At 37.3% G+C, this 25,722-nt stretch overlaps 4 protein-coding genes across 6 annotated transcripts in view; 2 read left to right on the top strand and 2 right to left on the bottom strand.

Annotated features, from left to right (window-relative positions):
• Nucleotides 1–610: 610 nt before the first annotated feature.
• mfap1 (microfibril associated protein 1) lies at nt 611–5,814 on the top strand. Its single transcript, XM_044140841.1, has 8 exons — nt 611–854; nt 2,235–2,451; nt 2,533–2,668; nt 2,753–2,940; nt 3,822–4,091; nt 4,158–4,317; nt 5,267–5,356; nt 5,435–5,814. The coding sequence occupies exons 1-8, from the start codon at nt 773–775 to the stop codon at nt 5,612–5,614; spliced, it is 1,323 nt and encodes a 440-aa protein (XP_043996776.1). The 5' UTR covers nt 611–772; the 3' UTR covers nt 5,615–5,814.
• hypk (huntingtin interacting protein K) lies at nt 5,810–8,685 on the bottom strand. The gene is made up of 4 exons (XM_044141024.1): nt 8,484–8,685; nt 7,794–7,849; nt 7,632–7,683; nt 5,810–6,022 (listed from the first exon to the last, which is right to left on the bottom strand). The coding sequence occupies exons 1-4, from the start codon at nt 8,643–8,645 to the stop codon at nt 5,927–5,929; spliced, it is 366 nt and encodes a 121-aa protein (XP_043996959.1). The 5' UTR covers nt 8,646–8,685; the 3' UTR covers nt 5,810–5,926.
• Nucleotides 8,686–8,735: 50 nt separating this feature from the next.
• Nucleotides 8,736–12,153, bottom strand: si:ch73-130a3.4 (uncharacterized protein LOC664763 homolog). Of its 2 annotated transcripts, none has more exons than XM_044140967.1 (5): nt 11,925–12,153; nt 10,774–10,966; nt 10,580–10,687; nt 9,991–10,474; nt 8,736–9,599 (listed from the first exon to the last, which is right to left on the bottom strand). In XM_044140967.1, exons 1-4 carry the CDS (start codon nt 12,002–12,004, stop codon nt 10,265–10,267), a joined length of 591 nt encoding a protein of 196 aa, XP_043996902.1. In that variant the 5' UTR covers nt 12,005–12,153; the 3' UTR covers nt 8,736–9,599; nt 9,991–10,264. The 2 variants fall into 2 exon arrangements, with proteins under 2 accessions (XP_043996902.1, XP_043996892.1); XM_044140957.1 differs by lacking the exon at nt 8,736–9,599 and adding an exon at nt 9,684–9,886 and having other exon boundaries at nt 11,925–12,118.
• A 759-nt stretch (nt 12,154–12,912) lies between these two features.
• serinc4 (serine incorporator 4) overlaps nt 12,913–25,722 on the top strand; it is a 30,743-nt gene continuing 17,933 nt past the window's right edge. The window contains exon 1 of one of the 2 annotated variants that reach the window (XM_044140828.1): nt 12,913–13,190. In XM_044140828.1, coding sequence (XP_043996763.1) covers nt 13,164–13,190 — 27 coding nt within the window. In that variant the 5' untranslated portion in view covers nt 12,913–13,163. Of the gene's footprint in view, nt 13,191–19,471; nt 19,827–25,722 lie in introns of those variants that run through there. The other variant, XM_044140819.1, reaches the window with a different exon arrangement.

Below are 25,722 nucleotides of genomic sequence, written 5' to 3'. Positions count from 1 at the left end.
CTAACAGTTAATAGTTGGCTTTCATGTTGAACCTTATATAGATCATTTATTTCTGCATTTATTTATTTCCTTCTATTCAAGTTGGAGTATAGTTATATTTAGTGAATTCAACTCTACAATCTTACGTAATTGTAAAAAATAAATTACCTCCATTTATTTAAACTCACTTCAAAGTGACCTGCCAGATGAAGTTCTCTATTTATGCTGTTAGCTATTACATGGAACAATGTAGGCAGAAAATATCTTTAGTAGCAAAAATAATGTTTAATTGGTATGTATAACTGATAAATTGGAATATTACTACTAATAGTAATAGTAATAATGCCATCTATTATCATTATCAACTGTATATTCTAATCAATATTACTATTTACCCAGGAAAATAATTGTTTTGATTAATTTCTTTTGCGTTGTTTTCAACAACCACAGGGGGCGCAAATTTGCACTAAATCTACTTAATCTCTCTTCAATGAGAGAACTGATATTCTCTCATTGAATATTTTATCTCAAGAGTTTCCTAAAGATACATATAATATTTTAAGGATTCATATTCCACGCCACTAGGACAAAACGAATAATTATAAAATGTTAATGTAAAGCTACGTGTGCTTCGGAAGCAGCGGAAACGTTTGTCGGAACAATTCGACTTCCTGTCCGTTCACGCGTTTTGTTGAACTTCCGTTTCGCAGCAGCTACAACGAGCTAGAGTAGCTAGTTGGAATATCGTTTTCATTTTTCTTTTGTCGGCTCGTTTATCGTTGACCAGGCAATCATGTCTAGTCACGAAGCCGCCAACATGAAGCTTCCACCGATCCAATCCACGGCCGGTGCCGTTCCCATCCGGAACGAGAAAGGTGAGCTTTTTGTTGGTTAGCCATTTAGCTACATTAGCATCGGCTAATGTCACTGTTGGCACACAATACACGAAATGAAGAAGTTACAGTCTTAAAACTGGTTAAATAAAGACGTAATGTTAGATAAGCTGTTATAAAGAGCAAAAATAAATGTTTAAATTTTATGTCTTAAACGTGTGCATCGTGATTTTAGGCCTTATAAAGTGTTATAATCATGTCCAAATTTTAGCACATTGCCGGTGGCTGCAAACAGGCTGGTCAATTATTTTGTGGTCAGGATGACAAATGATGTGGTCAAATACACGTCTGATGTTGTTTCTGAGTGTCACGCTTAGAATTTGCTAATTTAAATATTTAATGTTTTTATTTGGAATTTCAAGGTGTTCCGTCGGTTGTTTATTTTTTGTTCTTTAGGCATCTATTTATACATGTGGTGAAATTATGTCAGACACCTTATTAATCTATCACGTGTCCACATAGCGCCAAAAATCACAAGAAGAAACACCAAAAATTCTTTAACATCTCCACTAGAACCTCATGGTTCTGTTAAGTATATCAAAAACAAACCGCTTATAGATATCATATAAATGAAATCTGCCTATCGTATTCTAGGCAGATATCGACTAATTAAGCTCAGTGTAATAAAAAGGAGATCAGCCAAATGCAAACCTCTACAAACTTCAGTAGCTGTTTATGCTACTATTTTTTTACTGTAAAGTCTGTAGTTAATTCCTGTTATGAAGTTTACTGTTTTCTGTGTAAGAAAGCATTGAGAAGAGATGACATGTGTATGTCTAGTAATGTTTCAGGTCTAAAAACACAGACACAAGCTGACAAAGTTATATTACAATAACAACTTTTAATTAAGTATGATGTTAAAATTTAAATAAACTGGATTTGCTTTATTGTAATCGTATTTTGTGTAATTTTATATTTGTTTTCAATTGAGATTCTTTCTTTCTTATGCTTTTACATCAAGGTTTGGTTTTATATGTTGTTTTTATTTGTATAAGTCAGTAAACAATACGGTTGAAAATCACAAAATAAATGTTAGTAAACCTTCACAGGTGTTGAGGGAAAAGTGTAAGATTTGAGTTTTGTTTAAAGATGTAAAGTTGTTTAAATTGATGCCTTTCTGCACTAATAATTTAATGTCCCAAATAATTATTGGTAACTCAAATTCTTGAGATTTTTCACTGTGGTGCGAAGGAAGGCACAAAGAAGCCAAGGGAATCTGTAGTCTTGTGGTTAAAGATTAGATCAATAATGAACAGTCTATAGTTGATCTCTAACTGTGGATGTTTGAGACCAGAAACGATTACTTCTGACTGTCTTCAGATTAACTTGATGTCAGCCATCTTGTTGATGTGCGTCACGCAGGTGAACTCACCATGGAGAAGGTGAAGGTGAAGCGCTATGTGTCCGGTAAGCGTCCTGATTACGCCCCCATGGAGTCTTCAGACGAGGAAGACGAGGAGTTCAAGTTTGTGAAGAAGGGGGTGGAGGCGGAGCCGGAGGTGGAGCCACAGGAGGAGGACGTCTCCGACCCGCGTCTCCGGCGTCTGCTCAACCGGACCTCCGAGGATGTGGAGGAGAGGTAGCGCCCGGCGCTCAGCTGCAACTCAAACTACCTGTGAATTCTGGAGAGTGAAGACGTTTCTCACTCGTTGGTTCTCAGGTTAGCGAGGCACAGGCAGATCGTTGAGCCTGAAGTCGTGGCTGAGAGCAGCGAGGACTCGGACGAGGGAACGTGGCATCCTGAGCGCGAAGACAGCAGTGAGGAAGAAGAGGAGGAGGAAGAAGTGGATGATGAGGTTGGCATTACACAAACACCTCTGGTTTTTTAATCCTTTCCATCACGCTGGTTAAATTCTCATTGTCTGATCATCGTTCTGCAGGAAATTGAGCGGCGACGAGCGATGATGCGCCAGCGAGCGATGGAGCGGCAGAACGAGGAGATGGAAGTGATGGAGGTGGAGGAGGAGGTGAAGTCGGGGGAGGAGTCCGAGTCCGAGTCAGAATACGAGGAATACACGGACAGCGAGGACGAGGCGGAGCCGCGACTCAAACCGGTCTTCATCCGCAAGTAAGAACTCTGAAAACTGCACTGCAAAGACAAAATCTTGCCAAGCATGTTGGTCCAGGTTCTAGTGCAAATATCTCAGTACACATGAAATAAAAAAACTAACTTACGAGTTAGAGCTTAGTTTAAGTCAATAATTCCTTAATATTGATGAAAAAGTTCTAGTTCCACTGGCAAGATTGTTTCACTTATAACAAAACATTTTCCCATGTTCTGTGTGAAATAATCTCAGTGGAACTAAAACTTTTTTTTATCAATATTAAGGAATTATTTACTTAAATCAAGCTCCTAAATGTTGCTGAACGGTTACTTTTAAGTTAGTTTTGTCGCATTTAAAGTATAATAAGTTATTGGAACAAAACTACAATTTTGTTTTAGCAGTTTGAAAATATTTCTGGAAATAAATGCATCAGTATTTTTGTTTCTATTACAAATGTTTGATATTCTGTTAATGTCAAAAAACACAACTTTGCAATTACGATGTTTCCACTAAATAAGAGAAGCAATTAGAATCACATGTGAATAAGTTTGTTGACAAGATAAATCATTAGAAAACATGCATCATCATTCTCATCCAACCACTTCCTGTTGTCTTCTTTGTTGTTTCTGCCAGTAGTAACATTGGTTTGTTGCTCATGTTACTCATGATGACAAAAAGTGTTTCCATTTTGTGAAATATGCTAATTTCAATACAGACAAAAAACTCATCCTAATGCAGAAACTTTATCGAAAAACGTGAAATAAAAAAAAAAAAAAGTGATGTTTCACTTATCTTCCTTAAACAGAAGTAAAATTACTCAAATTGTTCGAAATTATTCTTAACATTTGGTTGAATATCAGGAAGTAATGAGTCCATAACTTGCCAAACTCTGACTGGTGGACAGGAAGGACAGAATCACGGTGGCGGAGCGCGAAGCCGAGGAGCTGAAGCAGAGGGAGCTGGAGGCCGAGGCCAAGCGGCAGGCGGAGGAGCGCCGCCGCTACACCCTGAAGATCGTCGAGGAGGAGGCCAAGAAGGAGTTTGAGGAGAACCGGCGCACCCTGGCCGCTCTGGAAGCGCTGGACACGGACGGAGAGAACGAGGAGGAGGAGTATGAGGCCTGGAAGGTCAGAGAGCTGAAGCGCATCAAGAGGGACAGAGAGGCACGAGAAACGTGAGTAAACGGATCTGATGGAGACGGTGAGAAGCAGAGCAGGGTGGTGATTGGGTCTGTCTTCAGGATCGAGAAGGAGAAGGCCGAGATTGAACGATTCCACAACCTGACGGAGGAGGAGAGGCGGGCGGAGCTCCGGAACAGCGGCAAGGTCGTCACCAACAAAGCCCAGAAGGGCAAATACAAGTTCCTCCAGAAGTACTACCACAGAGGAGCGTTCTTCATGGTGAGCACATTCTCATCAAATACGTTAGCTATTTATTAATATTAGCAACTTGTTGGTGGGTAGTTTATTAATACGTTCTGCTACAACCAGCCCTTTAAAGACATTCTCAATCTTGATGTGAACCAAAATGAAAATTAATTTTGATACTCCTGACTTAAACATCCCAAGACATTTTGTTATTCTGCTTTTTTAACTATGACATATTTTAGTTTTAAAGAGATATAAATCTTTAAAAAATTGAGTTTTCTTGTTTTAACATGATATAGAAGTTGTTAAAACAAGATCTCTCTTCTGAATTTATTTCCAAACTCCAGAAGTTAAGTGCTTCTGTAGCTTTTAGCTCAAAATCTGAAACCTTTCTTAAAGAGGCAGTATCATGTCAAACCAATTTCCATTATGTTATTTTGTTCCCTCATCACATACCTGAAGCATTGCTTAGACTCGTTTATGCATTTTTAAGAAATCCTTTCAATCTCCATGGCAACCATTCAGCTGTCCAAAATGCCTGGTTGGACCTAGCCCCGCCTTCAAGGTGCAGCTCCTCCTGAAGCTGCGGTTTCCAAGCTTCTGGCACACAAAGCAACCCCTGTTCAGCTCCTTCAGACTAGCCAGCAGATATTAGCAAACATCTGGTGGAGCTGCACATCAGCCGATCTCATTATAGAAGTTTCTCAGAGCAACGCTGGCAGAAACGTTGTTAAAGGTTTAAAAGGAGCCATGTTGTGATGATTTTATTAATGTGAAGTTTAAAAAAGAGCAGAAGTTTTTAAAGAGACAGAGGCTCAATTTGAAGTCATTAAAATATAATAGTCATATTTTCTATATGCCACTGTGCTTAGAAAACGCATGCCGCCCCTTTAATTTGTTTTTCGTTGGCCATCTTGTCCACTAGGTGGCGGTGTAAACACACTTGTGGTTTTTTGTTCTAAACATTTGCTCTCCCTCCCAGAATGAGGAGGAGGATGTGTACAAGAGAGACTTCAGCGCTCCTACTCTGGAGGATCACTTCAACAAAACCATCTTACCCAAAGTCATGCAGGTGAGAATTGCTTGCATACCAGGAATTTACTATGCAGGTTCAGTTTTTTATTTTCTGACCGTTTTTTCCTCTGACTAGGTGAAGAACTTTGGCCGGTCGGGTCGCACCAAGTACACCCACCTGGTGGACCAGGACACGACGTCGTTCGACTCGGCCTGGGCTCAGGAAAGCGCTCAGAACAGCAAGTTCTTCAAGCAGAAGGCTGCCGGCGTGAGGGACGTGTTTGATCGGCCCACAGTGAAGAAGAGGAAGACCTAAGATGATCCTGGTGTGTGCTGGAGGGAAGCCTGCGAGGTCCAATCCTTCTCCAAACACATGAACTGATCGTCCTACTTTGTTTCACCTGGCATAGTCGGCCTATAAGTCTAAGGAAGCAGCTGGTTTATTGTAATTTTGTAAATAACCTACCATCTGTTCAAGTACAGCTATTTGAATTAAACACACTTGTTTTTACACAATAATGTATTTTATTTAAAAAACAAAAACTGGAGGATTTGGGTTGGTTCAGCTCCGTTGGATTGATCCGGTGAGCTTTAAGGTGGGAAGAAACAGTCCAGTGTAAGAATATGTTCAGTTGGTCAGAGTCACCAGAGCTTCCACCACGTTCCCCATGTGTTCCCTGAGGCTGCGCTCCGCCATCGACCGCGAGATCTCCATCTCTGACATCTACACGACAAAAAACAGCGAAGGTTATAATCCCAAACAGCAACAAACTGGATTTGACACAAATTAAAACAAAGAGTTGCTGTGCAATTCTGGCTGAAAGAAGCTCCTAGTTTTGATCCATTTATAGTCGTAACATAAAAGCTGTAACTAAAACTAAAGCAGTGCAACACTAGCACAATAACTTCCAGGGTGTCCATCCATCCTTAAAACGTACTAAATTCTTTTGGAGAAAATAGATCTCACTTCCTGGAGCGTGGACTCTAAGGTTTTAAATATTACCCAATGGCTAGCGTCAACTCCAACCGTCTGTAAACAACCATCCACTACTGAGAGAGAAGTGCCGATCCAAACAAGATTCAAAATTTGGAAGGGCTGTTCAGTCAGCGCCTGGCTCAACGGCACCGCTGCCATTGCTAATACTACAGACGACAAAAACAACGCAGAACGACGACGTCATCGCTCACGGGATCACCTCCTGTTCTCTGATTGGCCCCTTAAAATATTCATCCTTGAGAAATTAAAGTAAAAGGAAGAACTGTCAGAAGCGAGATTTTTATCGGGCAGAATAGAACAGGAAGGTAATGGGAAGGAAAACATATAAATTGGCATAAAATGCATTAATCACAGGTCGTACATTTTGTGGTGAAAGGACTATTTTATCGTCTGGTTTATTTTTCGCTGGATTTCAACGTCAAGCAAACGTCTGAGTCGTGCACAAACATCTTTATTACGACTCGAGGCGGTTGAGGCCAACACTAACTAGCTGTTAGCATACCAGTGCTAGTTAGCTAGCCTTTTGCGTCAGTCATGGGTAAGTGTAAATTTACTGTAATGCATTCATGTTCGCCCCTGGCTTACTTCTATTGGCAACACATACGACTCATTCTGTCCAACAAAAAAAAACTAATATATTCAAGTTTCTCTACACTTATGACTGACATTTAATTCAAAAAAACTCAAAAGTTTTAAATTTAAGTAAAACTTGCAGAAAAGCGGTTGGCAAGCTGAAAACATGCCTGTTAAGAAGCCAAGGCCCGCTACCTGAGCAGGTAGCCTGACTAATTAGCCAGATATCAACTAATTAAGCTCAGTGTAATAAAAAGGAGATCAGCCAAATGCAAACTGCTGCAAACGTCAGTAGCTGTTTATGCTACTTTTCTTTTACTGTAACAGCAGCAAAAATATTTTTCGAATCAGATCATTATGGATCTTGTTCTTAAGATTTTTGGTGCAAACCGAAAGGAAAAAAACTGCAACTGAGGTATTTATTATGTAAAGTTGTACATTGAGACATCTTAACTCAACTGACTCAAATCAAGGGATTATAGACAATGTATGTGCAGCTATAAAAAATACATCTTAGGGTAACTGGAGAATGAAGTCTCATCATTAACCCAAGTTATTTTTTGTCAGTATCTATTACTATATTGTGCATAAAATGCAGAGCTTTAAGTATGTGAGTCCAGATCACACAAATATAAAACCAAATATTCTGTCCTTGTCTAAAAACAAATTAAATTGAAACAACTTCACATAAGGCATGTAAACCAGCTAACTATTGACTGATTATATGCAATATAATCTTAACGGGAAAATGAAATCTACTTACAATCAACTCAACATCCTCTTTCTTGATGGTGACTTTAGCCAGCTCTTTTTCTCTGAAAATAAACAGAATGAAATTCATCTCCAAGGCAGATTAAAGTGGGTTTTTTCTGAATCCTCAGTAAAAAACAGATTTAATAATGGATCGTATCAGCACTGATCTTACCTCTCCTGTTTGGCTTTCTGTTCTCTGGATCTTCTGTCTCCGATCACCGACATTGCCTGAAAGAGTAGCAGTTAGTATTTATTTGGTTTTATCTGAACAGTTGCCATAATCAAAGAAAATAATTTTATTTGAAAATTAAACTTTAGTTATAAGCATGTTTATTTACTGACATTGATATTATTTTGTTTTTTTCTACAGCTAATTAACTTCTGCCTCATTTAATTGGCTACCGTTTCATTCATAAATTTCACTTACTTAAAGCTGGAGTAGCAGCTAATTAATGTTAGCTGTTTTACTTTTCTGTTGTTTAGAATTAATGCAAAACAAAATGTGTAATATGACATATTTAGTAAAAAAAAAGGTGTAAATATTTAAAGTGTACTCAATACACTTTAAAAAGTTTCAAACTTTAATTGGCTTAATACTAGACTTTTGATAGGAGTCATAAGGATTTCAACAAAGCTATATTTAAATTTAGCTTAGAAACAGCTAGTTAATTAACAGAAAATGTCTGACGATTACGCAACATTTCAACCGTTTTAATGGTAATTTTTAGAAAAACTTTAGAGATTTTAAAGCGAGCTTTTTTTTAAGAACCGCTGACAAACAAACCGGGCTCTTCGGTTAGCAGCAGCCGCTCCAGCCGCATGTTTCTGGGTCGGCCCGTTGGCTACTGCCCGCAGTTCTCACCGTTTCCAGGTCCGAACTGGAGATTTCCTTTTCTTCCGCGTAGTCCGTGACTCGCTCCAAATCTGCAGCACCGCTGTCATGTTTCCGAGGCTTTTCCACCGGTTTCCCGGTGCAGTTTTCCTCGGCTTCCAGGTCCAAATCAACGTCTCCCTCCGCTGCCATGTTGGATAGTTAGCCGGATCAAAAAAGAAAGGTTCCGTACGCGTCGGAGAGAAAACGTGGTTACACCGGAAGTAAGTCTCTCTAATTTACTTACACGGAACTTTAAATTTATTAAGTGTAAAAAAATATTAAACAAAATATAAACAAATATATAAAGAGCAATTTTAAAAGGATGATTTTATCTGTAAAATTGTTTCTTTTTGCAGTTTTGATTAAAGTTAAGACTGTGTAAAACGCCAAACTTTTAGTATATAAGGGCCAAAACTAACTTGTTTCTGCAGAACTACTTAATTTGGACCGAAATAAATTTATTCATCACAGGTCTACACCACAGCCTCTTGCTGCAAGGTAGCAGTGCAAGCCACTGACTAAAATCCAGAAAAGTTTAAGTTGATAAATGTCAGATTTATGAGGAAACTGAAGAAGAGGACTAGACATCAAAAAATTTATTAAAAAACTTTTTGTTTGCCAAAACTTGTGTCTTGTGCTGCTAAGGCCTCACTTCCAGCATCACAACACACTCCAGAGACCTACAACATCTCCACTAAACCCTTGCAGCAGAAAGGTCTTTCAGTTTTTTGCATGTCCACCATAATCTTGAAGAATGTTTAGTTTGGCATTGTGGTGAAGGAGAGACAACCAAGGGCATAACTAAAAACTATAATGAAAAGACAGCAGCATGGATTTTATGCATGTCAGTACCAAAAATGGGATTCCTCTCAGATTTGCTCGTTGAGGTGAGCACAATTCTTCTGAACAGAAAAATAAATAAATTAAGCACCAAGTTGCAAATGAAAGACAACAGAAATGTTGAAGGAAAGCGGTGGAAACTGTTCTGCTGATGGAGTGGGCGATAGTTGAGAAAGGGGAAGGGAGACGGTCTTGTGCTGTGCTTTTAGTTTTCCAGATTTGCTTGGAGAGATACCAAACCAGACTGGTTGTTTCATCAACCCCCTGAAAAACAGAGACATATTTTTATTAAAGAGGAAAATGTTTTTTGACTGTTTTCTATGGTTATCCAGAAGAGTCAACAAAATGCAAAAATTATATTACAAGAAAAGTTTGTTGTGGTTCTTTGTGCTTGTTGTGTTTTTTTTTTCTTGTGTTTTGTCTTGACCTTGTGGCTTTTCCTTGTGGCGTTGTTGTATTTTGCCAATTGTTTTGTAATTACATTGTGGTTTTGTTGTTCCTTTGTGATGTTTACATTTTGTCGACCCTTTTGGTTCACCATGGGTATCATTCTAAGAGCACAGTAAAAATCAAGGTTGTTACCACAGTGAAATTCAGGACAAAGTCATAAGAAATGAGCATTAAAGACAGTCATGAATAACAGGATAAATAATACCTGATGCCTCATTGAACTGAAGTGGCGCTCCAAGCTGTCCCAGCTACCATCATGGGAGGAGAAGCATCACTGATATGGAAAATGCTCCAGCATCATCATCAGCAGGATACCAGTGATGAACTCCACGACAGGCAAGTTTTTTTTTTTTTTTTTATAAATTAAAGCTTAAAATAATACTGAGTCACTTAAAATATTAACTATAAAGTCAGATGAGAATTATCAAGGTGTATTACACCTAAATTAATGTTCACCAAGTCCACATTGTCATGACGTCTCATGATAACTCAAGCCTTTGTTTTAGTTCTTCGTTTATGAGGTTCTTCCCCTTCAGATCCTCCACCAGGACGTGCAACGCATTCTTTGCTCTCCGTTCCCGATCCTTGGCGTTCCTCATTTCTCTTTCCAGACTCTCCACTCTTTCCAACGCCTCGCAGAGTTTTACCTTCAGATCGCCCAAAGATGGAGGCAGTGCATAGGAGTGGTCCTAGTACGACACAAGGATCAGGCACGGTAACATGACCACCAGACATAGACAGGCAGTGACCACTGATTGTGAGGGCTAATAAAGAAGAAAATGCTCAGAACTCACTAAATCAGGACAGGGTGGTGGTTCTTGTTTTGGTGGAGGCGGGGCACTCGCCACTTCCTTGCTCTCGTCTTTCTTGAGTAAAGCCTTGGTGGTTTTAGCTGCCCGTCGCTGATTTGAAACACAAATTACTCAAAGAATTTTTGCTAAACTAATTGAAAACATTTTCAACCCTTAAAGCCAAGTGATGCACCTACCTTTTTAGGAGGGGTCGAAAAACTGAAGATTGAAGGAACAACTCCCTCTCTGAGTCGGACAGTCTGCCCCGTCCTGTCAAAGTCCTCCTGTTTAAAGTGTTCACTGCAGAGCCTGGTAGACGTGTTGGGAGAGAAGCCCTTCCTCCTGATGGCTTTCACCCATCGTTTTCTCAGGTTTGTTTCTTTTGGGAACCTATCAAGTGTTTAAAAAAAATGGTTAAACAGCTAAGACCAAAACCCAGACAGTTTTAATCAAATGAATCAAGGTTACACAAATCACAAACTCTGTTTTATAGGCATAAAGTAGTTATGTTCAGGTTGGAGCTGACCATATACTCAATTCAACTTTAAAAGTACTTTATCAGAAAAAATTATAAATAAAAGTGCAGAAAAACAAAAACAAATCAGAGCTAAATTAACAGCATTAACTTCAGATATAAGATATTTAAGCCTTAAAAGTAACGATTATTTGCGTTTCACTAATTGACCAAATGTTTTACAATAACAATTTGTATCATTGTATATTCAAATTGTTTAGTCCAATTTAATGTGGACTTGGATTTAAAAAGTTGCTCTTGATGTTATGTTTTCTAGAATATACGACTGGTGCAGATTGGTTCTCTCTAGGTTTAACCTGTGTATATTATAGAGATTTAAATCCAGATCCCATGAAAAGTTGCAGCCCCCTCGCCCCAAGAAATTCTTAAAATCTCCAATTCATAAGTTTTTAGGCATTGAGTAAAGGTTCTACCAATTGTAGACTGTGTGTTGTAGAATGTACCATTATTATACGATAATCAAGTCCAGGTTTGACCATTTTAAATATATTATATTTCGACCTAAAGCGCAACGAAGGTAGTCCAGAATCGTTAAATGCAGCGGAATAGCCCTTTTTCTGAAGCTAAGAAGGATGCTAACTTCAGTGTCGTCCAGGACAGCTGGTTAGTTCAGGGCTATCTAGTTGAAACTGGCACATAGATTTATTTTTCTAAAAGCCCAGTTTTCATAGACAGCATCAAAGAGAACGCCAGCTTCCCGATAAAATCAAAAGATGAGTAGAAATTTTTGGAATTTGAGCGCGGAAGTTGACACTTTTGTTCATGACGTCAACCCACCAAAACAGTCCAAACACGGTGATTTTTCAGCCTCACCTGTGAAAGGTGACGCCCGAGGTTCTGGTCTGGACCGTACATCGCTTTGTACAATCCAGCGCAGCACACGAATGAGGCATCTTGCTCGAAAAAGTTTAAAATATCAGCGCTAAGTGCTCTTCTCGAGGCTTTCCACAGCTGCAAGGCCACTCACAATATGGCGGAGACGCTTACGTAGGAGAGGAGAGCTCCGCGGGGAAACGGAAACACATGATCTGCCACTTCCATTAAATTCAAAGTAGAAGAATGCTGCTATTTGTGGCGGGAATTTAGGTTGGTACAGTAACGACTTTTATTAAAAGGACATCGGATCAAGACTGACAATATTAAGTACAATATCAACTTTCTTAATTTGAATCGCTGCACTTCCTTTAGTAAAGTCAGTAAGAATTTTAGGAGGCAACTGGGAATAAAAAGTAGCATACATATAATTAATTGTATTAAGTATAAGTGTAGCAACTATATTATGGACCATGCACTTGTAGTGTACTAGAAAGTATACTAATTTAATACTTCTTTGGGCTAAATTGTTTCTTTTTAAAGGTTTGTAAAAGTACGCTGCTTTCATAAGATTATACTATGTATTTATAAAATTACAAGACAAAAAGATCTATATTTATATAACAATTTAAAACATGCCATACAGTGTATTTACAAATATCAACTTATTTTATTTTTACATTGTCATGTAAGAATTTACATGAAAGTGTAAACATCTGCATAGGTACTGCCATACATTCTGCCTTTTGGACAGTAATCAGTACGTTCTGAAAATACCACAAGTCTTTTCTTTTACTGTTATCTGTTTAAGGGTTGATGATGAAAATGCAGTAACCAGATTGACCTGCTGACTGTCCGGATTACTAAAGTCTCACTGTGTTCCTCCCTGTGCTATTCCTGTCTGTTTTAAGAGGTTTATTTGTTCTCCGACCACAGATTTCCTGCCTCCAGACGTTTTTAGTTCTTTCACGTACTTGAGCTTTAACAATCCCCCCGTCTTAATGAGATTAAAGGAAAGAGAAACCTGTTGGAGCTGAGTGCCCCAAGCAGGACTGAAAACCACATCAATGCTCTTTTGGCCTGGTGCTGCAGGAGATGTGCGTGGAGGTGAGGGACCTGAGAAATGGCATCAGGTCCCATCAGAAGTCATTGCCGTTGTACGAACCCCTTCATCCTGCTCTATGACTGATGGCTGTTTGACTGTTTGGAACCTGCTTTACTCCTGACCCCAGGAATAGGATGACCGGACGCTTGTTTCGAGCTCAGGTGAGGCTGACTCTGCTCAGGTTTTTATTTTTAAGAAACTATCTTCATGCAAAAGTTCCAGTACTTCAGGTATTCACCTTCCTTTGCTTGATATTGTGGCCCACCAATCCTTTGAACCTAATCAGTTGTTTGTTTAAATTGTAGTTTCTTATAAAGTGCAGCAGGTCACATGGGATTATTCCACATAAGATCTTTGCCAAGTGTGTTCTTTGTCAAGCAACACACTGCATCCACACTCCTCCATTCCAAGACAAGAAATATTCCAATTATCACTCATTTTGTGTGAAATTGTACAAATTAGATCATGTTCCCTAATGTAAGGAAAGAGTTCTGTATGCTAGGAAGCAGAAGAAGATGTATTCCTTCAAAAGATCAGCCTTCATTAAATTCCAAAAGATGAAACTGCTAACAAAGCTTTTAGTAGCTTGTTCCATGTGAATCCCACATCATAATGATGCCACCACCAGGCTTGACAGTTGAAACAGAGTTTTTAGATTTAAACCTGTCACATTGACTCCTCCAAATGAAAAAGTATTTGTACTTCCATACTTTTGTCCCTGTCCCATTATCAACATCATAAACTTAAAAATAAATTCTAAAATAAAATAAATTTTGTCCATCTGGATGAAGAGATGAGACCCTCTAAAAATGCTCACAACTGGCTATTTTAATATTTCAAACTCCAAATATACGTTAACATGCATTGATGAACACATTGGAAAAGGCTGTAAAAGATCACAATAAAGTTTTATTAATTGGAAAGAAAATGCAAAAACAATTGGAGAAATAGTTGAAATCCTTTATCCTGTATATCTGGAAGTTTGAGGGTATAATTATAATAAAACTCTTATCATAGATAATTGTAGTTCTTTAAACTTTGTACTTTTTACAATCTGACTTTTGTTGGGTGAAAACTTGCTAATAATTACAAGCTGAGAATCCTCTGAAGGAACTAATAAAAGAGTGGACTGCAGTGGAAACTGGTTTGAAATTGTCTTCAGGATGTTGAGTAACTCACAATGACAAGGCAGCAGATAAAAAGACGTTTTTCCTCAGAAATGGGTTCACTGGGTTTCTGTTCCTACTGGTGATTTACTCTGCTGTTTATTTACTCACAGTAAACAAATAAAAACAAAACCGTTAGTTATAATCCCGTGTAGGAATACTACTCAATGCATAATGGATGCAGCATTTTTCCTGCCTCCTCCTTCTGTTTCCCAAACAAGGCTTGGCCTGGATCCAGCTATTATTACGCAAGCCTATTGAAACCATAGATCGAGCGCGTTCACTCATGCGGCCATTTGCATCTCCTAATTTGTTTTTGTTTGTTCTCTTTGGTACTTCCTCTTCTCCCACAAGGCAGCAGCAATTATCCGTGAGCGAACGGGCCCCCAGGAATGCCGGGCTGCAGGCTGGACTCAGAGCAACACGTGTTTGTTGCCTGGAATCGCTGCTTTACACCCAGTTCAGGCTGCAGCAAACAAATCACATTACGTAAAACAATGGCTGCTGTTGAAGCCGGAGGAGACGCTTCTGGAAACAAACGTTGCGATTACCTTTACCCGCTGATTTATGAAAAAAGGTGCAAGTTTCTTATTGCGTCATTTAGCATGAATGTGTTTCCAGTACAGTAACTCAAGATGTTACAAATTATATTGGTCTAGTTTCTAGTGCAAATATCTTAGTACACTTGAAAAAAACCCAAACTAAAATAACTTAAAAGTAACTTTAGTTTTGTATGGAGGTGTATTAGTGTCTTTTTAGATAGAAAAGATTAATTTCAGAAAGTTTCCCGAAAAAACATGAAAATTTCTGAGCTTCAAAATTGAAAAAAATTGCGAGAAAAGATTTTAAGATTAATCTCTAAAATTGTCTAGAAAAAAAAGTTTTTTCTTGGTAAGATTTTGTGTTTCTTGCAGTTTCAGCAGTACAACTACATAACAAATGAAAGCGGGGTCACTTATTAATTACCAGATGCTTCCTCTTTTGTAGTTGCTAGTTTTTGTTGCTTCACATGCAGAGAAAATCACTTCATAAACACATTTAACTTAAATATCCAAACTCAGGCCCGCCTTGATTTGAATCCCGTAACCGAATCCCTCCAACGTCTCAGCAATATATCTGTGTTTATTTATGTATTTTAAACATCCTTTTTGCCAAACTGCTGTTGTTTGAGACCCTTTTTGTGAGCCTTTTGGAGTCGTGTTGGTTTTTTAGATCTTTGTGAATGTTGGTGTCAGAGAAGGAAATCTGAAAACATCTTACAGAAACAGAACCGTGTTGGACGGTTCTTCTCGCTGTGAAGTGGGTCTCTGCGGTTCCTTCGATTCTCATTTTGGTGTGACTTTGTTCTGAATCTCCAAGTTTCATTTTGCATTTCTTTGTGGCCATTTTGAATCCGTAGGTTTGATATCTTTTAAAATATTTTTTCAGTTCTTTCCAATGATTTAAATTTGTCATTTCTATAGATGTTACACTTGTTTTGTGGTCTGGATTTATAATTTGGTCATTCAGCATTTTTTGGGACTATTTTTACTCACAGCTTATTCGGACCATCGTAGCTAGAAAAATTAAAAGTAAATTTATGCCAAAAAAATTATTATCAGAAAAAAGCAAACATTTCTGATTTTAAATTAAAAATGTTATGACTTTTGAAAACTTCAGTTTTGAAAGTAAAAGCATTTTGATTTTTTCGAGCAAATTATTGAGATTAATTTCACATTTTTGAGATCTCAAAATCTCATAAAATAAGTTCTTATAATTTCCTGAAAAGTTTCATGCAAGTTAGTTCTGTGAGTATTTATGCCAAAGGAGTAAACGTCCCCCAGAAAATAAATGTCTGAGCTTGAAAAGTCAAACCTTTGAGAGAAAAAACTAAGATCAATTTCACATATTTTCTAGAAAAAACTTGGACATTTTCTGAGATTGTAGATTCAAAAATGTTCTTCTTTTGAAGCTCAATCATTTTCCTATAAAATTTCAGATTTTTTTGGTGGATTTATTCCTCTTTTTTCCTCTATCTACACACCGTCACACACATTTCTATTGGGTTTGTCCTTTGTTGTTTTTTTGGTTTCCACGTCTCAGTTTGGTCAGTTTGTGTGTTTGGCTTTTCTTCACTCCATCCGTTAGAGAATTTTTGGTAATAAAATCAGATGAGCAAGAAAATTGGTACGAATACCAGTTCTAAGAAATGCTAAATTCTGACACGCCGGTTGTCGGGTCGCTCCCCATCCCCACCCGGGTCAGGCCTGTAATCCTGCGGCTGCAGATTTACTAGAAGGTTCTGGGAGAGTCTCGGTTCACTGCGTCTGTAAGTCCAAGCCTCTTAGCTGAGTGTGAAGCTCTGATGCTTTCCTCTTATTTAACCTCCTATTTATTTAGCATTTCCACTAAAGTGAATCTGGACAGACAGAGACTCTTACGGCACAGACAGAACAACAACAACAAGAGTCTTAAAGCAAATGCAGGGGCAGAAAATAAAATTTAAAAAGTCAAAGATCAGCTTCATTCTGCAGCAGATCAGTTGTTTCTCATCTAAAATATTGTAATTGGATGAAAAATATATTTTTCCTGCTTTTGAAGGACTTTTTATGTATTCTGTGACTATCTGGTTTTATATTAAAGTAATATTTTAAAATAATTATTATATTGTGCTTTCAGAAGATTTAAAAATATTTCTTCTGTTTTCATTTTTTTTTTTTACATTTAAATGTTTCAAATCACGAAAATAGTTTAAATAGTCTTTGCTGAATTGTGAATTAATTGATTAAATTACAGTTTTTATTGATTCAAGTACTTTTAAATTTCAGAAAGTTTCAAAAATCCTCATTTATATAAAAAAAATTATTTTCAAGACAACCACAGTAATCAGAGTTGATAGTAACTAGTTACATTTAATTAATTACATTTACTTAGTAACGTTTTGGAAAAAGAATTACTACGGTGTACTTTTTACTTTTATTTGAATGATTTTATTATGAAGTATTTCTATTCTTGCTTGAGTAAAACTTCTGGATTTTCTACCCACTGAATGAAAAACAAATTTAACCAAAAATTCACCCCACACACACACACACCCACACACACACGCACACACACACACACACACACCCACACACACACGCACACACACACACACACACACACACACACACACACACACACACACACACACACACACACACACACACACACACACACACACACACACGCACACACACACACACACACACACACACACACACACACACACACACACACACACACCTCTTGTTTTTGTGAAAGTTTTGTAATTTTTATATGGAAATAAAACAGATTTGCCTGATTTTGATATTTTTTGTTACTTATATAAATTATTGTCATTTTCATCCTTAAAATACCAAAATTTCCACTTAACTACATTTTAGTCCGTCTGATGATTTTTAAATATTAAATGATTGATCATTTGATCAGTTACTCAGTACTTTTGCAAATACTTTTTTCACTCTTACTTGTGTAATTTCATGAATGGCTACTTTTAACTTTTACTTGAGTAAAAATATGTTGAAGTAGTTTTACTCTTACTTGAGTACTTTACCCTCCTGTAACTGTAATACAGCCAGTGAGTGAAAATGACAGAGAAATATTCAAAAATCTCAGATCTGAGAACAGAAATGGGAACCAGGCGGTTCTGTGTTTCTGACGGTTGATTTTACAGTCGGATCAGAACTCAGAGGATGAAATGCAGTGAAACACGCCGGACGTCTCTCAGCCACAGAAACAGGCCGCAGCTTTTAAAACCTGGTCCGGGCCGATGAAGGTCATCCTGAGGGAGAGGAGGGCTGAGCAGCACCAGGATTATCCCGCTGCTCGCCCCGCCGCACACTAACCCAAATATAATCTGGCTCCCTCTCTTCCAGCTCGTCATCATCGTCATCATCGTCACTGCTCTGCAGCGTGGCGTTTCACCGCTGATTCAGACCACTGAGCGTTTACAGGAACACGTTCAGCTCCAAACTCAGCTCAAGACAAAAGATGTAAATCTAAAAGATTTTACATTCAGAATTAGAAAACAGTAGAAACGTTTTCTCTGTTATGTTGCAACAAAAATGTTTCATTTCTGAAATCTGCACTGACCTGAACTCTGCAAATGTCTAATTTTTTACCCATTTTTCACAATATTTTAAAGCACTTTGAACCGCCTGGCTGCTGAAATGTGCTTTATAAAGAAACTTGAGTGATTGATTCAAAACAAGTTTTCTGTGACCAACAAATGTTACAAACCTGGCTGATCTGATTTCATTTCAATAGGACACTGCATATTAATAAACATAAATATCCCAGACTTAGAAAGATGCTATTCTCCATCTGTAATCCCAAAAATAACATTTAACTAGAACATTACAGTCAATTACAGGATTGGACTGTAATTTCCATTTTGATTGCGATTACAGTTTTTTGTTTTAGTAAAGATTATTTAATTAATTGTTTTCAGTGTCATATTATCATGATTGTAAATGTATCAGTTGTGTTTTTATTTTTCACTTTGGTTGCAATATTTTGATTTCTATGTAAGAAGCAAATATTGCTGCTGAAAAATATTATATTTTGTTTTGCTTCTGTTTGTCAGATTTAAATTGACATTAAAATAAAGCAATTTTTAATTAAAAGAATAAAACATTTTTTTGAGAGTTTGGCAGAGAGTTCACATTTAAACTTTTAAAAGCTAGCAAAGCATGCCGTTTCATGATAAAAATATGATGAAATCACAGTAACCATGTTGCACAATTAATGTTCTATTCTAAAGAAATTACAGTAACACTAATCTAATTACAGTAAAACTGTAATAAAGTTACTGTAATTTCTTTACTGTATAAATTACAGTAACTGGCTGCCAACCCTGCTGCCGGTAAATTCTACAGTGTTTTTGTTTACAGTGCATAAGTGAAATAATCTGCCTGTGGAACTTTTTCATCACTTTAAGGAATTTAAGGAATTATTAACTTATCTTTCACAAGAGTTATTTTAGTCTTTTTTTAAGTGAACTTAGATATTTAGAGCAGAAACTCGACCAAAATTCTTGGTCAGATTGAGAGTTTTTGCAGTGCAGCTCTGCAGGAGGCCTGTGGAGGGTTAAAGCATCCAGTGCTTCATGTTGAGAGGAAGATGTTCTACTGGGGGAAGGGACAGAACGGACAGATGGGACGGACACATGGTCCATGTCAAACTCCCCTCCCTCCTTTAATCTGACCGGTCTGGGGGGGGCGAGGGATGAGGAAGGCTGCCGGGTTTCGCCTCCGCTTCTCCCTCTCCTCTCTCCTGGCAGCAGCCGACACAGCCGCAGAGCGACCTGACTCAGGACATGGGCAACAAAGCAAGCGGTTCTCCTGCCAGGCGGTGCGGCCGGGGCTCGGGCTGAGGCTCTGGGCTGCAGGGGGCCCCACCGGACCGGATCACCGTTAATCCTCTGACTCCGGCCTCCTGGAGGATGTGAGGCGCTCTCTCTGGGGAAAAAGCTGCCGGTGCTGGAAGTTCATGGCCAAATGTAGAGCTTCGGTGGTCGACGACAAACACATGAGAGGGACGATGTCGGCCACGCAGGGGATGAGCCGCACCAGCGTCTACAGCTACTTCCTCAACATGGTGGCCTATCAGGTGAGAGCTGAGGAGCCGCAGACCAGGAGGAGAAACTTCACAGCTGAGCTAAAACCACAGAGAAAGGAGATTTTAAATCTGTTTTCTCCGGTTTTACTTGGATTTTACTGAGAAGAAGCCTGGCTGACATGACTGACTCTCAAAGAAACTCCTGAAGACAAAAGATGTAAAAGATTTCACTGCAAAAGGACAAAATGTTACCATGTATGGTCCACTTTCTAGCTGTACCCTTAAACAAGACAAAACTTTAAAGGTGTGAAATATCAGTAAGTTTCTGCCAAAAAAAATCAGAAATTTTATAGACAAATCTTGGACATTTCAGAGCTCCAAAAGTCAAACATTTGAGATTTTTTTTTTAAAGAAATTTTGAGATTACTCTCAGAAATTCTCTCCTGAAAATTTGGAAATTTTTGAGTTTTAAAGCTCAAGACTTTCCGGCTTTTGAAACTCAGAAAATTTACAAAAATTGAAAATTTTCCACTTTACAAGCTCAGAAAGTTTCAAAGTTTTTTCTACAAAATATGTGAAATTAACCTCAACATCTGAGATTTTCCTACAATTTTCTTTACTTTCTGAGCTCAGAAATGTCCAACCTTTTTCTAGAAACTGTGAAATGAATCTAAAAATTTCTGAGTTTTTTGGCATCAAACTCCTTTTTCTTCTATCTACAGTAACACTGATACACCATTTTACAAAACTAACTTCTGCAGGATATCAGATCCAAAGTCAAAAATCCTTTAATATTTATAAAACGTATTACTTCCACTGGCAGATTATTTCACTGATAACAAGACATTCTTTTTTTAAAAATAATATTAAGCTCCTATATGTTGCTGAATTATTACTTGTAAGTGAACTAAAATTTTTGCACTAGAAACTCGACAGAACTACTTGGTAATATTTTGTGTTTTGCAGTGTTGATAGCATATAAGTAAAAAAAAAAAAGCTAAGAAAAGGAAGAAACTTCCCTTTTTTTCTGGTCATTACGAGTTTATATTAATATTGATGACTGAATCCAGTTGTGATGCGTTCAGTCGAAGATGCTTTTATAAGTGGTTTGTATATTCTGAAAAGTAACAGTAGAGTCAAGCTGCTCTGCAACAAGAAAAAGTACAAAATGTTCTCCTGGGACGTCTTGATGTTCTGCAGGAGTGAAAACTACAACAATTCAGAACAACAAACACATTTTAGGTCTGCAGGAGTTTGAAAAGTCTAAGTTCCCTGTTTGTTGTTCCTTCCATGTCAAAGTTTAAAGCTTTTCTTCAGCAGTGGAGTGTTACGCAGTGAGTTTAGGATGTTTGGGTTTTTCTGGAGTTCTGAGTGAGTTTTTGGCTCTTGGACAATTTCTCTTTTTATTATTGGCTCTTTTTTTGTGAGGAGCGCCTTCCTGCATCCGGTTTATGTTGAAATTACGTCTTACTGCTTCCAGATTATGACCCAGATTATTAGTGCTCAGGATTTTAGAAAGTTCATCAGTCAGAAGGATTTGGGCCAGTGACTGATTGGAGCTGGACTGATTTCTCAAAATTGACCGTTTTTAGCTGCTGTCTTGACTTCTGACACTTTTTGTCCTTTTTTTCTTCATGTGTTCATCATTTATAGCACTGAGGAGAAGTATTTGCATCCTTACACATTTCTTGTTGCTCTTATCATGTTTTTATTCAAATGTCTATTTAATTGACTACAACAAAAATCTATCCAAACGGATCTCAACTAATTAATTAAACTAAAACTAATTCATTTTAATAGCCACACCAGTAATTTACTAATGCCATTTCTTAAACAGAATCTGTTTGAAATATTGAATTATGCTAAAAGATTTCTAAAATCAACAAATCTGAGAGCAACATGAAGTCAATAATTCCTTAATATTGATGAAAAATGTTTTCAAAGTATTTCCCTTGTTTTATGTAAAATAATCTCCCAGAGGAACTAAAACTATTTCATGGAGATGAAGAAATAATTTTCCTAAAACAAGCTCCTCTGTCTTGTTGAAAAGTTACTCATAAGTTAGTTTTACTTCAACACTGCCGCACCAGATGCTGTTGGATGTCCAGAAATCAAAAACAAAACCAGAATCTGCTTTGACTGGATGGAGCCGGAAACACAGACGGTTAAAAAAATAAATAAACTCTTGATGAGTCAAAGTTCCTCTTTATTTATCTAAAGAAAATCACACACTGACTCATACTGATTCTTATTCTTTGGACAATAATAGATTCATTTTCAGTGAAATTATTCCTGTTAACCAAAATATATCAGCATGTTGAGGAAAAATGAGGACATTTTTTCACCTGGCAGCTACTGTTGCACTGTAAAAAAACAAGAAAACTCTCTAATCTACGGTTAAATTCTGTCTGCCGGTATTTTACTGTAAATTAGAGAGTTTTTATTTATACTGGGGTTAAAATGGGTTCAGATTAGTGAACCCATTTTGTGAAGTTCTGGGGTTTGACCAGTTTCTACCACGTTTCACTACATTTGAGCTCTGAATCCACTCCACTACTTCAGATTTATTAAATCTTAGTCGGTTCTCTGGATTTACTGATTTACTGCAACACATCTGCAAACAAATACTGTCTAAATAATTAAGTTTTAAACTTATCTGTACAAATAATATTATTATTTGTTCTGGTTTTTGTCTTTCCTCTTTATGGCAAAACATAATCTGACCTTTCTTCAGTGCAAACCTGGAATAATAGTCAAACTTGTGCAGATTCCTTCTGCTTGAACAGCTATGCATAGCTGAGGTTTTAGACTTCCTTCAGCATCTTGCAGCCTGTTTTCAGGGTGAACTCGTTGAGAAACAAAGGTTTGCCATTTTTAAAAAATTACTCCCACTGCAAACAAAACACAAAGTTTCTGCAAACTTTTTCTGAAAGTTTCTGTCAGCTCTTCCGATTCCAACCGTTTGAAGTGAGAAAAAATGTCAGTTTCCTGAAATGTTCAGTATTATTTAAATTTTTATGTCAAAATAGGATCTACTTCATTGTGTGCACTCTGTGAAAGTAGCAGCTGAACACCATTTTTATGCAACAGTGTAGTTAAATCTCCCTGACTTTTTATAAAATCTATTAAAAACTGAGGAACTTCATCCCAATTTATGCACCTTGTAAGCATCTGAGCATCACTCCAAAAATAAAGGAATCAGTTTGGATTTTAAAGATTATCTTAAGCTCTAAAAGTTTGAAACGGATAATTTTCTATTTTTTCAAGAATTACTGCAAAAAAACAAAATCAAAGCCCTGAACAACCTTTGCAGAGTTACACCAAAATATTTCAGATACGCTGCAAAAACTTTCATGATGCATTTTTGAATTGAATTTTGAACCGTAAATAAAGAAGAATATTTGAGAGCTTTAAATGAAGAACCTTAGTTCTGGTGAAAAATCCGCTCCAGAAACCCAGAGTGAAAATCACTGACTGAACAAAAATATTCTGCAAAATCAGAAAAAAGTTGAGAGATTCACTGAAAGAAAAAATGGCAAAAGGTTCTTCAGAAGACGAGTGAGAGACTTTAACTGCAACTAATTCAGGTTAAAATGTGCACAAATAGCATCAACTGGCTAACAATGTTTCTCTTTCTGTGGAATAATTTAATCTGAGTTGAAATTAATATAAGTGCTCTTAACCGTGAAACGTTGTGTTAAAAAGTACTGCCTCTTTATAAACAATGATATTTTCACAGGCTGGGGCTAATAATTCACTCCTCAACTGTGATTATTGTGCATTACTGCCAGTGTAATTTGGCTATTTTTAAATCTGAGCGATCATTCTGTGTTTATGGAAGATAATCTCCCTCTCTCGCTGCAGCAGCTTCCCTCAGCGATCTGTAATCCTGTATTATGAACCTCAAACTGGGCCAGGACAGACACCTGTCCATCACAGAGAGCCGACCGAGTTTCAGGATCTGAACAGTTCTCACCGGGATTTCTGTCAGCTCAAAATCTTGCACAGAATTAAATCCAACATATTTAATGTTAAGTTCCTCTTTGCTCCAAAGTCTTTTAAGTTTTTAACTCAGAAAGTGAAGGGCAACCCAGGGGTGTCAAAACTTTTTGTCATAAAATTTCTCAAGTCAGAATTACTTGGTGGCCCAAAACTAGTTAGTTTGCGAACTAAATATTTTGTTCAGAGGTAACTTTTTAGCCTAGTTAGCAAGCTAGACAGTTAGCTTGCTACTAAATACCTAGTTTCAAGCTAAATATTTGAGTTTGCAGCTAACTGTTATTAAACTGTTTTGACTACAGACTAATTGATCTTTAATGTTTTGAATCTGAGTTAAACTCATCTGAGTTGAACAATTGAGGTTCTGAAATATCACCAATAATTTGGGTTATTTAATCTGTATTAAGCTTCATTTTTCAAAGTCATATTTCCACCGTAGTCAGTTAGCTTGCTAACTAAATACTTAATTTGAAGCTAAATTCAGTTAGCAAGCTGTAAACTCAAAAATATATAATTTCTTTAAAAATTTTACCTGCTCAACAATAAACTAAATGTAATAATTAAAATAAAATAGTCAAACATTTTGTAAGAATGAGTCACTGGATACCTAAAAGTTTCAATGCCTTATTAAAATAAAGGTATTCAATTTGTCTCAGCTATAAAACACAGGATTTTTGTCCCTTTTGGGATAGAATTTCATATATTTATTGATGTTTGATAAATTCATCAAAAGCAGATTTTGGTGCAGTCTGCTTTTGAGGAAAAGTCACTTCGTAGATGTTTTCCTGTTTACTTTAAAACCAAAAAGAATGCAAAAAAAAAATACTTTATTGAATCAAACATTTTCATTATAACACTTTAATTTGTTTATAATATTTTTCCCCCATTTACAAACGAAAAGTCTCTATCTGCATCAACTACCTGTGCTGGCGGCCAAACGTGGGCCACACAAAATCAATCCAGGGGCCACAAATGGCCCACAGACCACACTTTGGTCACCCCTGAATGAACCAAAACTAAGATGTGCCTCTTGTGACATGCAGGTAAGATTAAAATAAACTCTTAAGAAGGTTTAAAACAAAGACAAAGTTTCAAAAATCAAGTAACATTTTGATAATTTTTTTTTTTTTTAAAGAAAACAATTTTTTATTATGATCCAGAAAACATCTATGAATGTTTCAAATATTTTATTGAACAAAATGTCTCCTCAAAGTGACTGAATTTGAAAAAACATAAATGATTAATGTCTATTCCAGTCCTCATGTTGATGTGTAATCTCTGCATTGTTCTTCAGATTATGATTTGCCCTTGATGAATAATAATTCATCAGAATGCACCGTTCCACAATCCAGCCATAAACTTCCACATCCCTCCATTTGTGTCGTAGATAAACTGTCTTTTAATGGGAGCAGAAAATTCAGCTGGGAGGATTTATTCCTGTCCCGCTTGTCATGTTGTGGCCCTAATAAACCAGGCTGACCTCCAGACTCCAGAGTTTACTGTGGCACCAGACAGATGTGAACGCCTCCTAAGATTTAGTTCAGGATCAGAGGAGACGGGCTTGCGTCCAGTCGTCCGTCGGAATCCGAATGTTGCTGGTTTCATTAGATTAATCTGTCACCAACGTTGCCGCTGCCAAGTCTGGTAATGAAGGTTATTTGATGCCAAACAACCCGACTGCAGACTGGTTGAGGCTTTGAATCTGTGTTTAACTCATTTGGGTTGAATAAAAGAGTTCAACACATTCACTGTCATTTCAGGATGAGGTTCTGAAATAACAGCAATGGTTTGGGTTATGTCACCCGTTTTCATTCATTTTTCAAAGTCATATTTCCACCATATTTATTCATTTATATGCAAAATATCCAGAGAGATTGTTAACTAAATGCTAAGTTCGAAGCTGTTGGCTGCAAACTAAAATATTTAGCTTGAAACAACTAGTTTGCTT

The sequence above is a fragment of the Gambusia affinis genome, linkage group LG02 (assembly GCF_019740435.1).
Source record: "Gambusia affinis linkage group LG02, SWU_Gaff_1.0, whole genome shotgun sequence".
Lineage (NCBI taxonomy): Eukaryota > Metazoa > Chordata > Actinopteri > Cyprinodontiformes > Poeciliidae > Gambusia > Gambusia affinis.
This window is presented reverse-complemented; position numbering and strand designations above follow the sequence as displayed.